The sequence below is a fragment of the Netta rufina genome (assembly GCF_964035555.1).
Source record: "Netta rufina genome assembly, chromosome: 1".
NCBI lineage: Eukaryota > Metazoa > Chordata > Aves > Anseriformes > Anatidae > Netta > Netta rufina.
This window is the reverse complement of record NC_140123.1, coordinates 77,580,507-77,602,275: the sequence shown is the minus strand read 5'-3', so window position 1 is coordinate 77,602,275 and position 21,769 is coordinate 77,580,507. Positions and strand designations below refer to the sequence as shown.

The window sequence follows — 21,769 nt, the reverse complement described above, 5'->3', positions numbered from 1 at the left end:
CTACTGAATGTGTTGTCAGAATGATAGGAAATTGGTTCTGGGTCAATTCTTCTTTAACACTTTAGTTCTGGAAATAATGCCTCCTTAGACAGTTTCAAAGTCTGTAGAAGAAAAGTCAGTGATACAGAAAGGGCTTCCCCCTCCCTGTTGTCAATACTCCCACCTCATTCTATGCATAATCTCAAAATTATTAACCAAGCCCAAACAAGACATTTTAGACAGTCAAAACCACACATTTAAACAGCAGCCACTGTATACTTTATTAAGAAAAGAAGTGTTTGCCAGTTAAACTGCCATCACTTTATTGACTTCTCCACTTACTTGTAGAAAATCTGTTCTTTCATAATGGCCCTGGAATCATTTATAGCCAGGTAAATGTTGAAGCACTGGCAAGGCTCTCCTTGGAACTGTGACAGCCTTACCATGGCAAGAATTAGAAATATCTTTGCAAAACGCAAAGTAAGCAACACATCTTTCATTCAAGCAAAGTCATTCTTGAGACAGATGTCACACAAGCCAAACAGCAGAAAAAAATCCTTTAACTTAAGCAATCTTTTCTATTGTGACAGTTTCACAAAACGAAGTGCAATTTGTAAGATAAAAATCCATAAGATAGCAGTTATGCATTCTCTTCACGTAACTGTGTAGCCAAGTCTTACTACTCAGGCTGGGGAGGGTGGAGCTAAAATGAAACAGCATGATGTTCTATCTTCATGAAAATGTCCTGTTGCTAATGCATCTGCTTTTGCCTCCCTTCTTTTTTAGTAGTTCTATGCAGTCCTATGCATTAGAAGTCAGAGTTGGGTTTCTTGGTTCGTTGGGAGTTGGGTTTATATTCAGTCCTCTAAGCAATTCAGAAGACAGTCTATACACATCTGAAAAGAAGTTCCTCATTTAAGTAATCCAACTATCAGAGAAGATATCCCCCTATTACTTCACCTCTGAAAGTTGTTTCAATTCTTTTTTTCCCCATCTTCATCTTGTAGCCACGTGGCAGAACAGCATTGTCATGGGCTACATATAGTAGTATTTAATCTTTACTAATAGCTTCAGTAGATTGCCCGGGGATTTTTAGTACTGTAGTAGGCTTCACATGCAGCTACATAAGCAGATTCTGGGAAGAAATCATCATGGTATTCTGCTAAAAACCTAAGAAAGTACACACAAAAGGAGAACATGAAACATTTAAGAGAAGCAATTTTCAAATCAATTTTTAAGCTCAGCAAAACCATAAACTGCAAATTACACATTATTAGTTTGAAATCTGTCATACAAAAAAGGGTTGTCCTATATCTATTTATTTACAAGTTTTGCAGAGTGAGAAATCATTCTCAAATCCAAGTGAATGAAAAAATTTTGGTCAAGCTCCATAAAGGAAACCCATACTTTGTATTCTTTTCTGAGCATAGCTTTTAAGAATTGTGAGACAAAAAAGTGCGAAGATGATTCTGCAACAGTTCTGTCAGTCACCTGTTCAACATAGTATTCTCAGTTACTTCAAAAAGACGGGAATTACAGTTATCACTACATCATTATATTATGCAAATGGCCATTAACTATTAAGCCAAACCATACCTTTTACGGTAAGTAGAACTACGATTTGTTCTTCCACATGTGCATGTAGCGTCTCCATCCTTCTAGTGTGTCTGATTTAAATGATCTCTCAAGCAAATAGTACCTTGTGTAAATCCAGTTCCCTCATTTCAAATTTCTCCAACCTGCCCTTCAAACATTATTCCCACAGCAACACACAATATTTTAACACGTTCTGTTCTTCTAAGATACAACTCCTTCTCTGGTTAAGTATAGAAAATGAAAAACACTGTTGCTACTAACAGCAGCAGAACAGCTGAAATGACTATAACCACCCTATACAGAGATGTGCTATACAAGTGGGGGTGAAAGGCCAAAATAGCACTGAAACCCTGAAGTACCTGATCAAACTTGACTTGAGGAAAAAGAGACTTTCAAAAACACCTGGATATTAAAGATCAGCTTCAGTAAAAATAGGAAAGTGTTAGCTACATGTTCTCTGAGTTAGTGTAGGACACAATGGAAACAGGGAACAATGTGATCTCCAAAATCTGCTTTCTTTCAAGAACCACTGGCTGGGGAGGTAGCTTACCCATCAGAAGCTAAAAATCCTAGCTTTGCATAACCAGCTCTGGACCTAAGTCCAAATTAAAAAACAAGTGTAAAGGTGAGTACAATTAAAACCAGTGTTTCTCCAACCTCATTTGCTGTTAAGACTGTCTAAACTAGGCATGCCTTTTGATCTTCAGGAAACCACAGCATCAAAGAACACTGACAAGACTCTCTATAAAAAGGCAAGCAAAATTTAAAGCAGAAATAAATTAATTGTGGAGAACTCATACAGAAAGCAGAAAAAGTGATCAACTCCAATAAACACACACCCCAGTCCTTGTACTTAAACACGGCCATCAAACAACTGCAAAAGCAGAGGGACACCTGATTATATCCTACTAATTCTAGGTAAAACAATGAGAAACACAAGCTTTTTAGAACAAGGCAATTATTTGATGTGCCACCATTTGTTAAGAAAGCACTTTGTCAACGCCCCCCATACTTGTTTGCTTCCTAAGAGTTCCATAATTAACTCCACAGAGGGACCTAGGCTGGTTTCTGATGTGAAACATTTCAGGCTTAAAGACATGCAAGTATATTGATTGTCCAGCAGTTCATTTCCAGAAGATCAAATGGCAGCCTGTTTTTGTTTTTTAACCATCACCCAAGGAATTAATCAGAAAAGGCTCCATTACATGACCCATAACAGCATCTAACCAAGAACCTGATTTCTGGCAATATTCAGTTGGTGTAGGTACTGCCAAAGAGGGAGAAAGATCTCTCTTGTACCTAAAACAAGGATTCAACTCCCTCTGCCACAAACTGACACCACATAAACTATCATAATAAATGAGTAAGAGCTAAGTTAAAGTTACACACAATCTTCATTCATGCAATTCTACATGTGTTAAATAGTTCGGCATTTTTAAGCATTCATACTGTGCTGGTTTCTCATTGGTTCCAATAGCAGCTTTGACTTTATTTTAATAGCACATGCAAAAAGGATTACATAATTCAGTTTGGGGAGATCATTTTGAAAAAAAATACACAAGATATTCTGCTAAACCAAAAAAATATCTTTAATATTACAGCATTGTTACAGCTGCATTATTCTAACTTCCTATTCACAGAAGTAAAGGCATTAAATAGATGAAAAAACAGCAATGAAGTATTTTTCCCCTGAAGGAACAAGAGAGAGTCAACCAATGCAGTGAATGAACTAAGCACTGAATCAAAAATTGTTAAACTTTGGCAAGACAGTAGGCCAGAAAAAAATAACAACTTTACACTTTCCTGGAACTTAAAAAATAAAAAAGAAATGTAGATTAGAGCCAGCAATATTTAACACACTGAAGCGTACTAAGCGATTTTCTAACCCAAGTCATTCAAAGCATTTACCACCTTCTTTTCCAGGCTTACCAGGCCATAAATTGCTCTAATACTTGGTAAAAAGGATTCTTTCATGAGATGCAGAGGTATTCCTTAGAAAGCGATCCATAAACACACAAAAACAATTCACACAATCAGATCCTCCTTCTAATCACAGAAGCACATTGTTGGTTGTTTGCACCACACAAACACACATTCCTTACTCTAGGAAAACAACCAAGCTGGTGGCTTTCTATTGATGAAGTGACTGATGACCAATCAACGTCATCTACCTGGACCTTTAACGTGGTCCCACACGAACACAGTCGTCTCCAAATTGGAGAGAGATGGATTTGATGGGTGGACTATGCAGTGGATAAGAGACTTGCAACCCTCACGCCATTTCAAGTGCAAGGTGCTGCACCTGGGCCAAGGCAATCCCAAACAGCAGTACAGACCAGGTGAAGAACTCACGGAGACCAGCCCTGCAGAGGAAGCCTTGGGAGTTCTTGTGGATGAAAACCTTGGCATGAGCTGCCAGAGTGTGATTACAGCCCAGGAGACCAAATGTGTCCTGGGCTGCACTAAAAGAGGAGTGGCCAGCAGGGCAAGGGAGGGGATTGTTCCCCTCTGCTCTGCCCTTGTGAGGCCCCTCTTGGAGTGCTGTGTCCAGGTCTGGGGCTCCCAGCACAAAAAAGATGTGGGGCTGTTAGAGCGGGTGCAGAGGAGGGCCACAAAGATAATCAAGAGGCTGGAGCACCTCTCCTATGAAGACAGGCTGCAAGAGCTGGGGTGCTCAGCCTACAGAAGAGAAAGCTCCAGGGTGATCTCACTGCATCCTTTCAGTATTGGAAGGGAACTTATTAAAAAAAAAAAAAAAAAAAGATGGAAAGAAACTCTTTGCTCAATCAGATATGGACAGGACAAGAGGGAATGGCTTTCAACTAAAAGAGCAGAGATTTAGACTAGAAATTAGGAGGAAATTCTTCACTCAGAGGGGGGTGAGGTGCTGGAACAGGTTGTTCAGAGAAGCTGTGGATGCCCCATCCCTGGGATGTTCAAGGCCAGATTGGGATGGAGCCTTGGGCAACCTGATCTAGTGGGTGGCATTCCTACGCAGGGGACTGGAACTAGGTGATCCCTGAGGTCTCTTCCAACCCCAACCATTCTGTGAGTACTACAAAAGGGTACTGAAATCACAGTAATTTAGGAGTTCATAAAATACTTGATTCATTAACTGCTGTGATCTCTGATTGTAACTAGCTACAAATCACTTCCTAGTTTTTTGGGGGGTTGAGTTGAAGCAAGTGTGATAAGGCTTGAATCTAACTTTTAACATACTGAGACTGCACAAGACTAAGATAAGCAACAAATGGAACGGAATTATTAATTCTTCATTAACACACGTTCTGACTTTGAGAGAGAAGCAATGACTGCAAACTACCAAGGCTGATCAAATTTCTGGTGTCATTGTGCAACGTTCTCTAAAACATAATACCAGAAAGTGCTAGATTTTATGAGGGACTACTTTAAGTGTAGGTAATGGGAAACAGGTTCATTCTCTCAAAAAAAAAATTACTGATATTTGCTTAAGATCAGTCATACGTGGCAGCTTGGTGCAAGATAAAGGTGAGAGGTTTTAGCTGAGATGCTTGTGGCATACCTACAACTCAAGGAAAGAAAAAAAAAAAAAGGCAGGCAGAACACACGCAGTCTAATGATGTATACCTCACTGTTCTTAATATAATAGCTGTGAAAAGCAAAATACCCCAGGGCTAGCAGATACAAATTACTTTCTGTAGAGAAATGGTACAAAAAAGGCAAGAGAACACAAGGTCAGCTTCTGTCCCTATCCCTTGACTACCTGCATAAAAAAAAGCAGTCAAAAAAGCCCTTCTGAAGCTGCTTTCTATTCATGCTGCATCACAGCGCAGAAAGCTGGCACAGAAATATTAGGAGTCTCAAAACTCTTAACTACTGGATATTTCATTAATGCCTTGCTCTTGAAAAAGCTGAAACAGCACAAAGATCAATTACACTGGCACCTGCAAGCCGCAAGCCAAGATTTCAAAACAGAGGGAGCTATACCAACGTAGCAAGCAGTCAATGTTCTGGTACAGATCTGAACACACACTGCTATTTAGCTATTCAGAAATTGTTTATTTGTCCCTTTACAAATCTGACAAAAAATTCAGTCACCAGTTGCATCATTATTGCCTTTTACGTTTATATACTTTTTAAAGAGCTTGTATTCTTACACCTGAGCAGTGAAACTGCTTACTAGTGACAGTTTGGAAACACACAGTGCACACAAGCTTCCTCGTATTTAAGACCACATGCTTTTCTCTTGACAAGCATCCACAGTTAACCCTCATGCTCAGGACACAGAGGGAACATGGCATAGTGCTGCTATGCCCCTCTCTACCACAGATTCCTAGAAAAGGAACACTTCAGAAAGGACTTGAGGAGATGGAGGTAAGAAAAACAGGCACACAGGCAACCTTATGTTCTGGACTTCAAATGCAGCAGTGTACACGTAGCAAGCTTACCTCAGGTGACTCTAAAGCAAAAACGCCTCACAAATGTACTGCCATCTGGGCTGTGAGTTATGCAGACAGAACCACCACAAAAAGATATAGAACTAGCATCATCCACATTAAATAGCCACTTGGCATGTATGTCAGGAACGATTCTCAGGAAGGTCACTGAATTAATATGAGTTTTAAGAGCATCATCTGGTAGCAAAAACGTCCTTCTCTTGGCAACCTCAATATAACTTACTGCTTCAAGTTTCTGCATGAAGAAAATGACTTCTGGATATCAGCTGTCACCCCATGAACAAACTAAGGAACTGCCTGAAAAGTATGAACATCCTCAGGAAAGGAAAACCTTAAAGGACAACCTCAGCTGTAAAGGTATGATGTACACATACATGACACACAACACAGAGCTGAAAGGAAGTATTTTCAAGAAGGTAACATCTTGCACACTTTTCTACAGGTCTGGCTTTTAGAAGGTAAGCAGAAGCTCCAATAAGGAGTCTGAGCTAGATACTGTTTGAAAGACAACTGAAAGGCAATTGTAATGATCTATCCAAATGAATTTGCTGAAAGAGCATGATGGGTCCTAAAACTGAGTCACCTCTTCAAAAGAAATGTCATTTTCAGATTACAAAACCTATCTCCTCTCCATGACTACTACTGAAAGGCAGAATTTTAAGCCTAAAGGCTTACTTTCAAAGGTGTATGCCACCACCTGTCTCCCTACCCCCTCCAACTGCTAGGCATATCTCCATCTGGAAGGCTGCTCAGGCAAGTTTTGGATGTTAATTCTGACATCCAGTGTTTCAAAAAACCATCGAGTTTGTTTTGTTGACAGGAGTCTTGTCACTCATCCACATACAATATTCCTTTTTTTTCTTCCGTTCTCAGGAAGTCACAAATAACCTTTCATTAATTGCACATTAGCACAGACTAGTGGTCATAATTCACCACTGCAATTAAGTGTAAGATCACTATACTCAAAAAACGTTTAGATATCAACACCAGAGATCTACTTTCTAAGGTTACTTCAAACAACTTGCAATCTTTCTAACACATTTTATCACTGCAGTCCTCTATAATTTGGTCAGTTTTTGATTTGGCTCCCTCCTCATAAAATACTCAATACTGAAGGTACTTTATCCATGGAACAGATTTGCACAATAGGTAAAAGCTGTAAAGCATCAGAAATAAAAATGAAAGCTGAAATGAAAGAGTCAACTTACAGGATACACTGAGTTTGAAAGATCAGTGGATTTCAACAAAACCAAAGTATTTAACTATTAAGGATGTACTTTTCAATCATCTAAAAAAATACATATTAGCCTCACCTTGACAACTATATTAGAAATGTTAAAAGCATTTTAAGAATGTAATTGTTCATTTACTCCTTGTTCTTTATTTCAGGAAACCAGAAATATCTATGCCTTTCCAAACCCTTAGCTACATCGCCTGATATTACCTCAAAGAAAATTGGTCTCGCTGTTCTAAAAAGAATAGACAAGTTATATTCTCCTAGCTTCTAAGCACATACTGTTGGTCAATAGTCCTGAGACGACAATTTTCCAAGTCAAGGCTGTATTCAAATCAATGGAAAGAGGAAAGCAAGAAGTGGCATATTCTTGCCTATTGTTACTCATCGCTTAAGCAGCTCCCGAAGGCATGCTAGGCACCTCAAAATAAGGATAGGCCATACATAATACAGTACCTATAATGCTTTATTAAAAACATGGCTGAAACTATGGAATTGGTTAAGAGGCAACGCTTTTATCTCAAAAATTAAGAACTTGCAGGAAGATTTAACCAGGTACCCTTTGCTAGGGAAATTACCGGTTAGTAGGCACCAATTATTGTGCCAGCTTCCACTGTTTGTTCCTGAAGCCTAAATTGAAAGTAGAAGTGAAATTTCCTGAAACCAACTGGTAAGTCAGTTGCTAAACTCTATTTCAGACTACTGTTCTTCTGCAGATATTATGAATTATTTCAGGACTACACAGTTTGACATGAAGACTAAGAGGTTTTCACTTAATTTGAAAAACTAGTTTTCCTTCTGCAAACTGTGCAAATTCTGCAATTGAGAAATAAATGTTCATGTTCTCCATGAAGAAGTTTTTGATTATGTATGCTTGTAGAATGCTGCACAAAGGGTACAGCTTCTATTTAATATGAAACTCAAAGATATATTTAATACATTCCTTTAAAAAAAAAGCTGTCTGGAAAACTGAGATCAATCTTGTCTAGCAGCAATTCGAGGCATGACTGGAAAATATTACCCATGTAGCATTTCAAAGTGAATTTAATACATCTATCAAGTACTGAGTAAACTCAATAAAACAAGCTTCCAGACAAAATGGTATATTAAACAAGTCTCAGTTTCTAAGCCCGCAACAGATTAATAGTGTAAATGTTAAATGAAACTGTAAATTTCAGCCATATAATCATAATTCAAAATTCAAAATTAAATCAGTAGCTATGCCAAAACTAAATCAAGTTGTGTATCGTATTAAAGTTTTAAAAGTGAATAAACTACTTTTGTCAGAGTACTCTACCTAGAACTCAAAGATGGTTCAGGAACAGTTTTATTAATTTTAACAGACAGCTTCAATCCCTCTTCTGCTATAAGAAAAATAAATAAAAGCAGAGTGCTTCAGCTTGTCACTTCAGAGCAATTCGCCATAAGAAATTAGGTAGCCTGAAGTAAACTATCTAATGCATATAGACTGTGTAAAATAGTTCTTAGGTTTCAAAAAGTAATCCAGAACAGAACTGATACAAAATACTCTTAATAAACATCAATTTATCCTTTCATTCCCAAAAAGGAAAAAGACAGAATGTGAAATTTGAGGGAAAAAAAATTTACAAGATACCACCCTCAGCCTCAAGTTTTCACTTGTGATGAGAAACAGGTAATGCATAAGTATTTCTGCTATAAAAGTCTGAATGAGTTTCCAGAAAATTTAGTTATTTGAGCACTTTCAGACAGATATGGGACAGAAAAACAAATGCCCAAATGAAATACATCCTAAAGCACCACAAAAACATGTAAAAAAATAATTTACCTACATAAGATTGAATGCTTCCTACAGCTTCCTACTGTAATTTGCTATTTCTTTCACGAAATGTTCTGAATTTGACAATTTCTGATAAAGCTACAGAAATAATTATAGGAAAACAAGAAGAGCATCAGCAAAACATCCATTACATTGGCCTTAGAAAGCACTATGAAAACATATATAACCTCAAATATTTTGTTGTACCAGATAATAGCCACACTATGCTTGCTTGGGGAGGAGCTGTAGGGGGGCCATTTTGGTTTAGTTGTAGTCTGGTCTTAAGCAATGAATGCCCCATAGTACTAGAGCACAATTTCAGTTAAATGTTTTCCAAAAAGGAATCCAGCTTGTGTACTGAGACCACTCTGCAATGCAACATAAGGCATAGCAAGCAGAACTACTGGGAGTTTTGCTTCAAAAGCAGTCTTACCTAACCTAAAAATGCTAATGTGGAAACACCATTTTTTTTTCCACATTTATAGGTAATTAGGCATTTCAACAAAATGGTCACATAGAAGAATAAAACACATATGGACACCAACCCCTATGATCCTGTTATTCCGTGACACTACTACTAGAAATTTTAGTTTAATCACTACCCTACTTGGACACAGTTGTTTCCTCCCTTCATCCCCATTCCACCTCAGCTTATCCATATAATGGTTATAAAGAAAACACATTTAAGACATTAAAGACTTAAGATCTGCTCTGATACAACAGAATCAGAACAGGAGGATGTCTGAAAAACTGATTTGATCCACAGCAAGTTAGACATCCTAAACCATATTCACTTCAAGCAAAAATACCTAGTACCTGCTTTCCAAAAGTGCTAATGCTGTCCCACTTAGTATAAAAACATTTTGAATACTAGTAAGGATCTGACAGAATAGAAATATAAGAACAAATCGGTAAAACTTTAAAATGAAGTCATTCAGAAGAAAATGTCTGTATTGTAGAAATTTTGACATTTGAGATATCTTTAATTTTCAATACGCAATTAAAATAAAAGCACTTTAAAGTTTTTGTATGGACAATCAGCCCTCCTTGATCTAATAAAACTTTTGATATGCTAATAAAATATTAGATTACTTTTCAGTATGTAGCCGTTTTGAGGTATCTGACCTAGGTTAAGTTAGAAGTTCCACATTTGTTGGAACCATTTTGTGTTTAACATTTACAACACTTTTTTTTTTTTTTTTTTTTTTTTACAAGTTTTGTCTTTTTTTTTTTTGCTGTGTTGATGCTGCAGTATGCAGTGCCACATTAGACATATGAACTACAATTACAGTGCAGAGATACTAACTAGAGTACTGACAAAGCGGATCATGATACAGATATGACTGTACTATCTCCAGCTGTAGAGCTACTGTGGTTAGAAGAGTTTAGGTACCCCTACAAGCCATTGCACTGCGTAACAGAGAAACCCTTTGGTTTAAAAGCTGGACTAGGGCAGCCTTTTCTGGAGAAAAAACACACATACACCAACCACCACCACACTACCATCATGTGTAACAGGTTTTAAAACACAAGGTTTTCTCCCTGCTAACAGTGATGCAACACCAAAACACTCAGGTTATGCTCTTAAGAACAATGCAGGGTTTGAATTTCTTCATAAAACATGCTTCTTAGCATTCTCAGCAAAATCAGACTTGTCACTCTATACTTTCTATCACACAAGCTTTTCTACTTCAGTTTTCTACCAATGTTTAGTAAAGTTTTAAGTAGAGAGTTTGGATCCCCTTCAATTTGAATTCCAGAAGTAAAAATTTAATTTTATCATACTCATTTCTGTAACCACAATAATATCTTCTAAAAATCCCTCCTAATTCCAGAGCACTTAAATCTACATAACAATGCAATCACTACTGTGGTAGATTGTGTCGCATTACCTCAGAAACATTTCAAAGTGTTTTACTAAAGCCTTTAGGTTTTTTTCAGGAAAGCACATCTTCCCGAGTATTTCTGGTAGCTTTACTGTAAAAAAGAAAAAATAATGTTTACAAATTTTACCTGCTATAAAGAAAAGAAGAAAGCAAGAATATCTTTTCACTGCAGCCTCCATTACTCTTTACAAGATGCTCAGTGATTTTCCAGAAACATTACTATAACAAGCAAGCTCATAAATTGAATGTTGCCTGCTTTAATAATGTTTGATAGTGTAGCGGAAGCAACGCTTATTTACAGGTTTTTGTTTCTGTAAATCAAATAAAAGATAACCGAATTTATGAACAACCTTTTAAGAATTTTAAAGAGATTACAGAGTACATTTCTCCAAAAATAAAGCTGTGATAAAGCAAATACAAAATCATATTGATACTGCCACTGAAAACAAATCAGACATTTTGATTCCAAAGCAGTTTACCAAACATCCGTAGCAAATGTTGAGATCCATAGATATATGATGGAGGTGGTGGTTGATCACTTGGTGGATAATTCTCCGGCATCAGTTTCCAGGACAAAACCTGAACATTAAAAAAAAAAAATGAAAATACTGGTTATGAAATCAGTATAGCATCATAATTAATTCAGTCTATACAGAACTTCAAAATATTAGATGAAATAAATAATCTAAACACCTTTTCTCGTGTAGGCCTACTCTGAGGGCCACAATATCTTTAACCATTGAAAGGACAATAGCATGAAGTTCTCTTACCTCATTCAATTCATTGTTTCTTCTTCCTTCAAAGCCAGTAAATACCGCACTCCCCTCTTTGCTAGGAGTTAAAGTTATAGGTGAAGATGATCCACTATGGACAGGGGTTTCTTCAAAAACAGAAGGAAAAAAAAATATTAAATAATCTGTTTTGTGGAAATACAAGACACTAAAAGGCAACTAAGGCCTGCTGATAAAACATTTAAAGTCTTAAAATACTGTAATTCAGTAAATGTTATTCTAAAGTAGACTGACAGATATCCTGTGAGTAGACTCAAGTAGCTCCTTGAATTCCGTTGGGAAATACAGCAAAGTATTGTATTTCTCCCTCTGGTATACAACTTCAGAGAGAAATAATTGATACGATAAGTAATGAATTCCCACTTTGATCATTCAGTTCCCAGTCCACACCACATTAAGAAAAACGACAGGACTTAAAAGCTTGTTTAGAGTAACAACTTTAATAGCAAAACCTACTTTTTTCCAGGTGCAAGAAGAGCTTTGGCATAGAAGCTGGGGTGTCAAGATGCCGCCGCTTCGGCTGTGGGGAAGCACTGCTTTCTGACAACCTGTCACAGTTAGAGGTATGGCGTGTAGAACGTCTCAGGGACTGCAGAATTTCAGGTTCAGCTTTTCGCCTTTTTGGTGTGGCTGGCTCCCCTGCTGGAGGCTGGCTGTCTGTTGACTGAGGTGTTGGTGGGTTCAGTAGAGGAGGACTTGGGGAAAGCTCCTCCTGATTTCTAGGAAGTAAAGGCAGCTTGACATAAATGAAGAGGTCAGATGTTCTTTCCTTAAAACAGCAAGTTTCACAAATCCTCTTAAATTCTTACACAATTTAGTATTCCCTTAAGAACAAGCAAAGTCATGCAACCTTCTTTTAAGTGTTGTTTTCCCTAAGAACATTAATTTGCAAATGTAAAGGTTAGTGAACATAAACTTACATTTTGATGCAATTTTATTTCACAAAGTTGCAGAACAGCTCCACACCAGTCAGTAGAAACACCTCTTTGGAGTTAATCAGATTGAAATTCAGAAATCATATTCTGAATTCAGGCAAGCAGTTCACACAGAAGTCGAATGTTTTATCAAAACAATTTTTAAGTCAAAGCATACAAGAAACCACAGTATTCTAAACGTGTAACCATTTACTATTGCATTTTCCTCAGATAAGCAGTATTAGACTCTTTATACCCAACCTACCTGTTAGTATTTGTTGAGTTTTCTTTGATTGGAAGAAAGAATTTTGATGAAGTCACCTTCTTAAACTGAGCTTGCTCATAAGGATAGAGCAAAATTAATGGAAGTGTGAAGTCAAAGGTTATTCTTAGCCCATCAACCATCTCTTTACATAGCTCAACACTACAGGGAAAGAAAGATTATGAATTTCAATTTTCAATTTCATTTGCATGCAAAAATGTTCAGTGTAGTTTTTAGGAAATTCCCCTTAAATACAGATCACTAACATCTTAACTATGATACATTCATTTATTCGCTATGTAATAATCCCTTAAAAGCATACTTGAAAAGACAGTGATTCCAGCTTGTAACTTCATTCATACAAGTCCAAACTTTAGACAGTCTGTATAATTTTGAGTTCATTAAGCAATCGTTCTATTACTATTTACTGGATTCATAAAACCCACTTTACAGTAAAGTCAGTCAGATGTTTTCCACATAAGCAGTATTTTTTTTCCCCAAGTTCACTGTGCTCAACTAGAAGAGTCAGCTGTCAGAAAAATGCTTAGGACTTAGTAGACTGAGTGTCTCAGCAAAAGCCATATGCAGAATTTGACCTATAGCAGCTAACTAAGATACAGTTAAGGCTGTGCTTAAAACATATCCAGTGAATCAACAGAAATGGATACATTTGCATTGGAGATCAGCTTCCAGTGCCCTGCTCCTGCTAACCGAAGCACTGCATTTAGAGACTACTAGGAATTTCTGGTTTAGGCTTATATAAAACATTCACAGCGCTAGGTGCTGGGCAGATGCAGTGGTACAAGAAACTAGAAATGGGTGCAGTCCACCTCCAACACCTCTAACCTCTATGAAGGTAATCACTTTTCAGGTCTCAAGTGCATACATGTGTATGGCATCATCAAATATATCAAAGCAACCCACATTATGAAGCCTATACCCCCCCATTACACCCTCTTATTTTTATTTTTATTTTTTTTTAAGGCAAAAGAAAACACTATATTGGGTCAGGGTAGCACCATGCGCAGAAATTCCATCACATTTTAAAAGGTCAGTTACCTTCTATGCAGAAAGGGCAACACAATAAAGTTGTCAGCTCAATCTCTCCTACTTAATGGATCACTGAAATTACAATCATTTTCCCTATTAAAGCATCTTCTTTATTGAGGAAGTCGCAAAAGCATACACCTTTAAAAATCATCACATACACACAACCTTTTGGTCATGTTTCTCATGTCTCGTCTAACTTCTCATCTGGCAGATTAATTACACTTTCCTTCTTTCTAATATAATCTGTTAAGTAATGAATGACATCCATATAAAGTGAAACACTCACTTCGGGCAAAATACTGCAGGGAATGGCATAATTATGCAGTGCTGAAATAAATCTTGATTTTATGTTCTATTTTTGGAAATTTAAATAAAATGAAAAATTTCACCCCAGTATAGACTTACGTAAAAGAACAACGTCAACTAACATTGAGAACCTTTACCACAAAAAACACCATACAACACCCCCCACAACACTACAAATATGCCAGGTCAACATTGCATTTGTACCTTGGTAGGAGACTATACAGCTCAGCTAAGAAAACATACTAAGATTTAATCAATTTTAATAAACAGGATTGGTGCTACTACACAGTGAGTTTCCTTGCATTTTGACTCTAGGATTTAAGATATGTCATTAAAATAAATCACCTCCATTTGGAGTTCTCTACTATGTTTGCATAGAACATTTATAAAATTTGAACCTGTTCAGTTTTATTTCAACAGGGAATTCTTATATCAGATATTCTCCCACTGCTCAAAAAAAAAAAAATCTAAAAGGGATATTACAAAAGGGGATATTGATGCTTTTGTATCAGGACTCCTTCACTGATAAACAAATTGTCAATGCTACTGTTCTTTAGATATTCATCAAATATTTTAATCCCAATGAAGGGACGGACATACATGACAGTATAAACTCACAAAAATGAACAGCCTTCAGACTGAGCATGCAATGCAAGTTCATTCTTCTTGTGACAACAGCACTGGGCTAAAGATTACTTACTTCTTCTCTGGTGGCACATAATGAATATTCATATTAGCATGTGGAGTCATCTGATGATGTCGAGACCTTTCATTGGCTGAAAAAGCAGCATTAATAGCAAAATGTTTCACATATGACTCCAGGATGGTTATTATATTTGTCTGGCAAGGAAGCTTCACCAGCTGAAAAAATAAAAATAAACTGATGTCTTATAGAAATAATTAGTAAATGTAACAATCTAAAACAGGAGTTAATGAGTTTAATGAAGCATGAAGTTACTTCAGGAGTTACCCATTTCAACCTGTAAACTACATTTTTGATCAATCCATTATAAATATTTGGAGAAAACGAGGTAAACAAGTGTACTCTACTTAATTTTCAGCTTTAAAGAGCAACTTACACTCCAAAACACAACCAGGTACTGCAATGTTACAACCTTAAATACAATGACAACTCACTGCTTTAGCTATAGAGAAGGCTGCTCCTCAAAACTGTTTATTCTTCCTTATGTTGTCTAAACTAACCCTTGCAATAAAGCTCAGAACAGGGGTTGTTGTATGCAAGAAGTATTTTTGAACCACCCCATGCATATTCATTTCATACCCGTTTTCTTCTATTAATATAGTAACAGTCTTCCTCAAGCTTCTTTTTCAAGACTTCGGGAATTTCAATGTTTATTGCTCTTTCTTCCATGTCCCTTTTTGTATGAGTGTCTTGATCTTCTTTCTACAACAGACCAGTGCAAGAAATTATATATTGCTTGTGTTATTAAGAAGAAATACAATAACCAGGATACAATATAAAAATGAAGTTTTGTTATGCAAAAATAAGAGCATTTTAATTAAAGTATTATTTTTGTATGTACAGTACAATATAAAAATATTATTTTTGTATGTACAGTATCTATTTAAGTGTATACTAGTCTTACTGTAATGTAAGCAATTTAACAATACTGTTTTCACGTCATCTACAAATTCAGTTTTTAAAATTTGTTTTTAATTTAGCATTCACTTAAGCATTTAATAGAAAAGAACAAACAGGAACTTGTTAGGTTTTGCTACTTCAGATCACCTCCATTGTACTAGTTTGATTCTACAGACCTTCAGAACAACTATTTACCCTGTACTTTTTGTTAACGTAGAGAAAGATGTTTTGTTTTTTTTTTTCCTTGAAGTCAGCCTTCTACATTTAAGACCAGAGTTGATAGGCCCATCTCACAGTAAAATACAAAAACCATAAAGACCCTACTGCTATGTCCAACCTGAGTAGACCAGTAAGATTTTATAGCACCTATACACATGGGTAACCTAGTTTGCTAAGTTTTCTTCACATAAGCCTTACATGTCAACGGACAGGAAAAGAAGCAAATGTGTATTGTTTGATTAATGACTTATTCTTGTAGAATTTTGGTATTTTCTTTAACTTTCAAGAACTCAACTACAGTAGGCACTGGGAGTGAGAAAATATACATTTTAATTCTGGCTAAATAAGCAACTGTGGCCTATATTTACTCTATTTAAACTTTTCCAGTGTTTTATATACTGATTTTTAAATTCTATTAACTTAAGGAAGCCATGAATATACCATTTCTGTCCTATCTTCTATGTCACTGTCTTCACTTTTTATTTCTTCATCTGTTCCTTCATCACTGTCATCAGAAGAACTACTTATAGCTGTGTAAAAGAGATTTCAGATATTTATCTCACACTATCACATTGCACAGAGGTTCAGGCCAAACAATTTCAGGCCTAAATTAAAAAAAATAACAACTCGTTATATGTAATTCGACTAGAATTATTCATTCTTATTAAACACATAAGTAGTATTTACAGCACAGTATCAACTTTTTGAATATGGAAGACAGTAAGTTTAAAGGAAGTATTCTAGTATCTCTTCAATTGATGTACACTCACAGATAATTTCTATTTTTATTGTACTTTAGTACTGAACAAGGGGTTAATGCATTAACTATTCAATTGAGAGCTCTGGATATGTGCAGCAACTGTTACACTCCATACATCAGTTAAGTGCAAAAGGTCCTGCTAGCTTTCAAGCTACAAAGAGAAGTGCCATGAAATCAAAAGAGGTGGTTTAAGAGTGAAATAGGTCAGTCAGACTGGGAGGGGAAAAAAATCCCCCCAACAGATATATAGAAACATTAGAAAGGAAAGCAGCTTGTTTGCTAACACCAAACAAGGAAACTGCGGGCTTCTTGCACCTAGTACTACTACAGTAAACAAAGCAGCACTGAACTCTGGTATCACGAAGTGACATGAGGAAAAGCCTCTAGAAAACCAATTAAAAAGAAAAAAGCAATAGATTAAGAGATACTTAACATGAAACATTACACTCATTCTTCACACAACTGCTTTGGTATAGTTCCAATCAGGCCATGACACTCATGTCATCCTACCAGCACGTTAAGCACTCACTGTACCCCTAGCACAAAGTTAAAGCATCGCACCAGTTACTAAAGAACGAAAACAAGCTCACAGTTTTCGCTACTCTCGTCATTTTCCTCAGCAGGAAGGCTTTTTAATACAGAGTCAACACCAGGCAATCTGCAACGTCTCTTCTTTCTTCCTTTTCTTCTCCTATAGAGGATAAAATGGTTCACTTAAACTTGGCTGATTTCATTTAATTTGTTTATCCTACCTAATGACATTACATAGAAATGCACAGGAAATGTATGTTCGGGTTATTTCCATTAATTAACATTGAAATAATTTGGATAATGTTTATTTTAGAGTGGATACCTTAATGTCTGCACATTACCTCATATTTGTGTTCCCAGGCAGATCCTCAAGCCATGTCCAACCTATATTAGGTTATTGCCTTTGGCTGAAAAATACCTCAGGCTTTCCTAAATTATTGTTCAAGTACATTTCTTTTGGAAGATGTAAATTAAGCCTGTACACAGGCATTTCACAGCAACACTTCTGAGTAACATACAGTTACTAAATGTGTTAGCCATTTAAAGTGTTGTTTAATGATAATGCATCTACCTTAGTATGGATGTACTGACTGTATTAAGCAGGTATTTACCACCAACAGTGTGAACTTAGAGACCAAACTCACTTGTAGACACCTAAATGTAGCTGTTTGAATATGAATCTCTTATTTATCTTGAGACCAAAAAGATTTCTTACATGCGAGCCACAGCCTTCCGTGCCAATTTACGTTGTAATCTGCGATTTTCGTCTGTATCACGAAGAACATGATCCTCAGCTGCCCATCTATCCCAGCTAAGGATTGGTAAAAGGAGAAACATTAATGGCTCAAAATACATTCCATTCACGATTATTACCTAATTAATATACATTAAACCTAAAACATCGTATTTCAATAACATTCAGATCAACTTTGAGTTGCGTGCTTCTGTGTTCACATGGCTTCAACTCTCACGTTGCTCTTTAAATGCTCTCAAACCTTGACATAACACGACAGCATTTATAGCACCAACACATGCTATAAATCATAGTCAGAGACTGCACTCATGTACTGACCTTGATAAGCAAACAGTCTAGGCCTAGATCTAACAATACACAAAATCCTTTTTTTAATGAAAAACCTAGGTGCCACAGGTACATGCCAAAGACAGATATCCCATAAAATTTAAACTCAAGACCATCAGACTGATCCATTGATATTTATAGATATAAGGCAATGAAACATGAGAAAGCGTATTAAAGGCATTCACAAACCAAACATACTCACATTAAGTCCTTTGATATTCTGGGTAACATCTTTCTTTGCAAAATAAAATGGAAGAAATGGAAGAACTATAATTGTGCATATGGGTTCTTACCTTCTGTTCCAACCATTAAAATGGATCAGATATTCTGGAATCTTTCTGCCTTTCTCATCTTTTCCGACAATAATATCAACAATCTGAAACAAACAGTGAATAGCATGTATTAAAAGGCTTGACAAAAAGTGAACTTTCTAGCGTTTAGGGATTTATGCACATAGAAAAAAAAGTGTTAATTTACATAAATTAAATACACCTAGAATGTTGCCATTAAGTATTTATATGAGCAGAAGATATGGATTATACTCAAGGTGAGAAAACAAGCTTTTTTCCAGAGCTCTTCTCAAACAAAGGACTGCCGTCTTTATTGTGTCCTCAATACATTCAAAACAAAGATGCAAAACAATACAGTATCACAATAGGAATGTGCAGATACGGTCATGTGGGCAAATAACGTTTTCTCCTGAGTGCTCTCTCTTCAGGTCCTCAAAGCAGGAGAAAACAGTGCTATACGTAAATCTCAAACACTGTTCTCTTGAACGCATCATCCAGCCAACAAATATTAAAATGTCTTGTAAATATCTGAGCCTTTGTTTCTTCTTCTATCACCCCTGTAACCCTGTCCTCTTTAGCACATGCACAAAGAAGTTTATTTTGACCAAATCACGATGAGGGTAAGCGGAACCAAAAACCATCACTCTTGCTAATGGCATTTTCTGATCAACTGTTTGTGCAGGAGCTCTTCCTTGATCTTTTTCCAAGTGAAAAAATATGCAGATGCACTACTCTTGCTCTCCCTCTTCGCAGGAAAGAGATTCAGCATTAAAAAAAATGCTTGAAGACCTAGTCTGAAAGCACTTGCACCTCAAAAGAAAAAGGTATTTCACAATGGATCATTAAGAAGACCATCAGGACCAGTAAAAACAAAGCTATCAGTGGGTGCACCGCTTATCTCCAGGCACAGCCAGCAGCCAGGCCACGGGAACGTTTAACCTGAGAGCCGGCAACTTGAGAATTGTTGAGCCAGATGGGGCCGAGGGCAGCTTTGCTGGAGCTCCGTATATTTAAAAGCAAAGAAAAGGCACTAATGAGTTGTTTGCACACGGGTTACCTCTAGGGCCAGCCAAAGCACAGGCCTGCATGTGGAAACAAAAGGGCAGTTGGAAATATCGCAGGAAGGCGGAGACCCTGATCAAACGTGTTTTAAAAATAAATAAATAAATAAAAATGTACGTCACTAGAACAAATTGAAGCAGAAGTATGACTTTGGACTGGAACCCAGTCGAAATCTATGTTTTTGTCCCTCAGAGGAGCGAAAACGCGACCCAAACCAGCCAACAGCGCCGTGTTTACAGGCTCCGCACGGACCCCTTCGGCGTGTCAGAGCGAGCCCGCGTCCCCGCGGCACCCAACGCCGCACAAGGCTCCCGCCAGCGCTGTTACCGGGCACAGCAGGCCGGCAGGAGGCAGCGCCCGCAGAAAAGCGTCGCCCGGGGACAAGGCCCGGCGGCGGACAGGGCAGCAGCGCCCACCCACCGCCCGCGGGGCCGGGCGGCGCCTCCCTGTGCCAGCGGGCGGCGGCCGCTCCCTTCCTTCCCCTCACCCCGCACCGGTGGCGGTGGTGGCGGCGGGGCCGCCAGGTCAACCCCCTCCCTTCCCTCCCGCTCCTCCCCCGGCCCCCGAGCGGGCGCGCACCCGGCACGGCGCGGCGGCGGGGGAGCGTTAACGGCCGCCAACGGCCCCGCCTCCCCGCGGCGGGGGCGGGGGCAGCAGGGAGGGAGGAAGGGAGGGCGCGGCGCGGCGGGGTCACCTTGGCATCATAGAGCACTTTGGCCTTGGTGGGGTCGGGCTCGAAGCAGAGAACTCTCTCCCCCCGGTGGAACTTAAATTTCATTCCCCGCGAGGTCATTTGTTCATCATGGCGCAAAGGAGCGGCGCCCCGCCCCGCCCGGCGGGGAGGTGCCGCTGACGGGACCGCCTCTGCCTCTGCCTCTGCCTCCCCCTCTCCTCCCTTCCCTCCCCTCAGGCGGTGGCCGTGGCCCCGAGCCCGGCTCCCTCAAGCAAGCAGCCGCCCCTCAGCCTTCCTGCGAGAAAACATAGACAAATAGGATCGGGGGCTAGGAGCTCGGTTCGCCAGAGCTCGGTTTAATCTTTTCAATGTTCAATTTCAAATTGACGGAGTCTCGAGCAGGACGCAAATCGTGGAAATAAAATCAATTCACGTTTTTTCCAGCTCACCGACGTCCTGCTGATCGATGCTTGGAAGGGTCTGGGGCTCAGGCAGGAGAGCTGTGTAATTTCCCACACAGTGTTGCTCGATGCTCACTCAGGCCCTTGCAGCTTTGACGCTAATTCTGCATTTCTGATTTCCGCGAGGCCACAGCAGAGCCAGGAGACCCAGCTAACGCAGCCTTCGTGGGAAGACCGATTAATTTGTGATCGTTTAGCATTTCTGAAGCTCCTTTTCTGTAAAAGCCGATCAGAAGGAGCATGACTCTAAACAGAGAAAGATCTGTCCCACTGAGCATATGCTAGTCCAACCACTCACTGGCTAGCACTAGTGCAACAGAGATTTAAATCCTCTTTTCTTCCAGTGCCTGAGGCTGATAACAAAGCTGGGGGCTGGCAGAAATGCCAACGGGGAGCAGCTAGTGTATTACCAGCCAGTTTCCAAAGGAAAAGGGTGATAGAGGATATCCATAACGAGATGCTGTGAGGATTACTGCTCCCTCATGGAAGCAGTGCTAAATTTCTTACGATTCAAAATTTAGATATTTTCCACACTGGGGAAAAAAAAATAGGAACTTGTTGGTAAGATAGAGTGGAGTGAAAGGAGTGCAAAGAAATTCAGGGAGTATTCTTGAAAGTGCTCAGAGTTCACTGCTGCTCAGGTTAAGAAACAGGCTGCAAAAATGTGTGGACGCAATGTCAGTTGCAGAAAGTATTATCGAACTTCCTTAAAAAAAAAAAAAAAGGAAATGGTGCTGAGTATCTGTAGAACAGCTGCTTTCTTAAAAGAAGCAAGAGCAGCAGAAGAAAGAGAAAACAAACTTCTGCTTGTGTCCTGGCCTCCAAGCTGGTCTGCCA

The 21,769-nt window shown here is 38.4% G+C and overlaps 1 protein-coding gene across 2 annotated transcripts; it reads right to left on the bottom strand.

Annotated features, from left to right (window-relative positions):
• Window positions 1–235: 235 nt before the first annotated feature.
• On the bottom strand, window positions 236–20,622 carry MSL3 (MSL complex subunit 3). Of its 2 annotated transcripts, XM_084294880.1 has the most exons (13): window positions 20,493–20,622; window positions 18,740–18,822; window positions 18,081–18,176; window positions 17,425–17,525; window positions 16,516–16,604; window positions 15,535–15,657; window positions 14,953–15,113; window positions 12,900–13,058; window positions 12,177–12,439; window positions 11,700–11,809; window positions 11,409–11,508; window positions 10,936–11,020; window positions 236–1,149 (listed from the first exon to the last, which is right to left on the bottom strand). In XM_084294880.1, the coding sequence occupies exons 1-13, from the start codon at window positions 20,589–20,591 to the stop codon at window positions 1,050–1,052; spliced, it is 1,569 nt and encodes a 522-aa protein (XP_084151006.1). In that variant the 5' UTR covers window positions 20,592–20,622; the 3' UTR covers window positions 236–1,049. The 2 variants fall into 2 exon arrangements, with proteins under 2 accessions (XP_084151006.1, XP_084151007.1); XM_084294881.1 differs by lacking the exons at window positions 16,516–16,604; window positions 18,740–18,822; window positions 20,493–20,622.
• Between the last annotated feature and the right edge of the window lie 1,147 nt (window positions 20,623–21,769).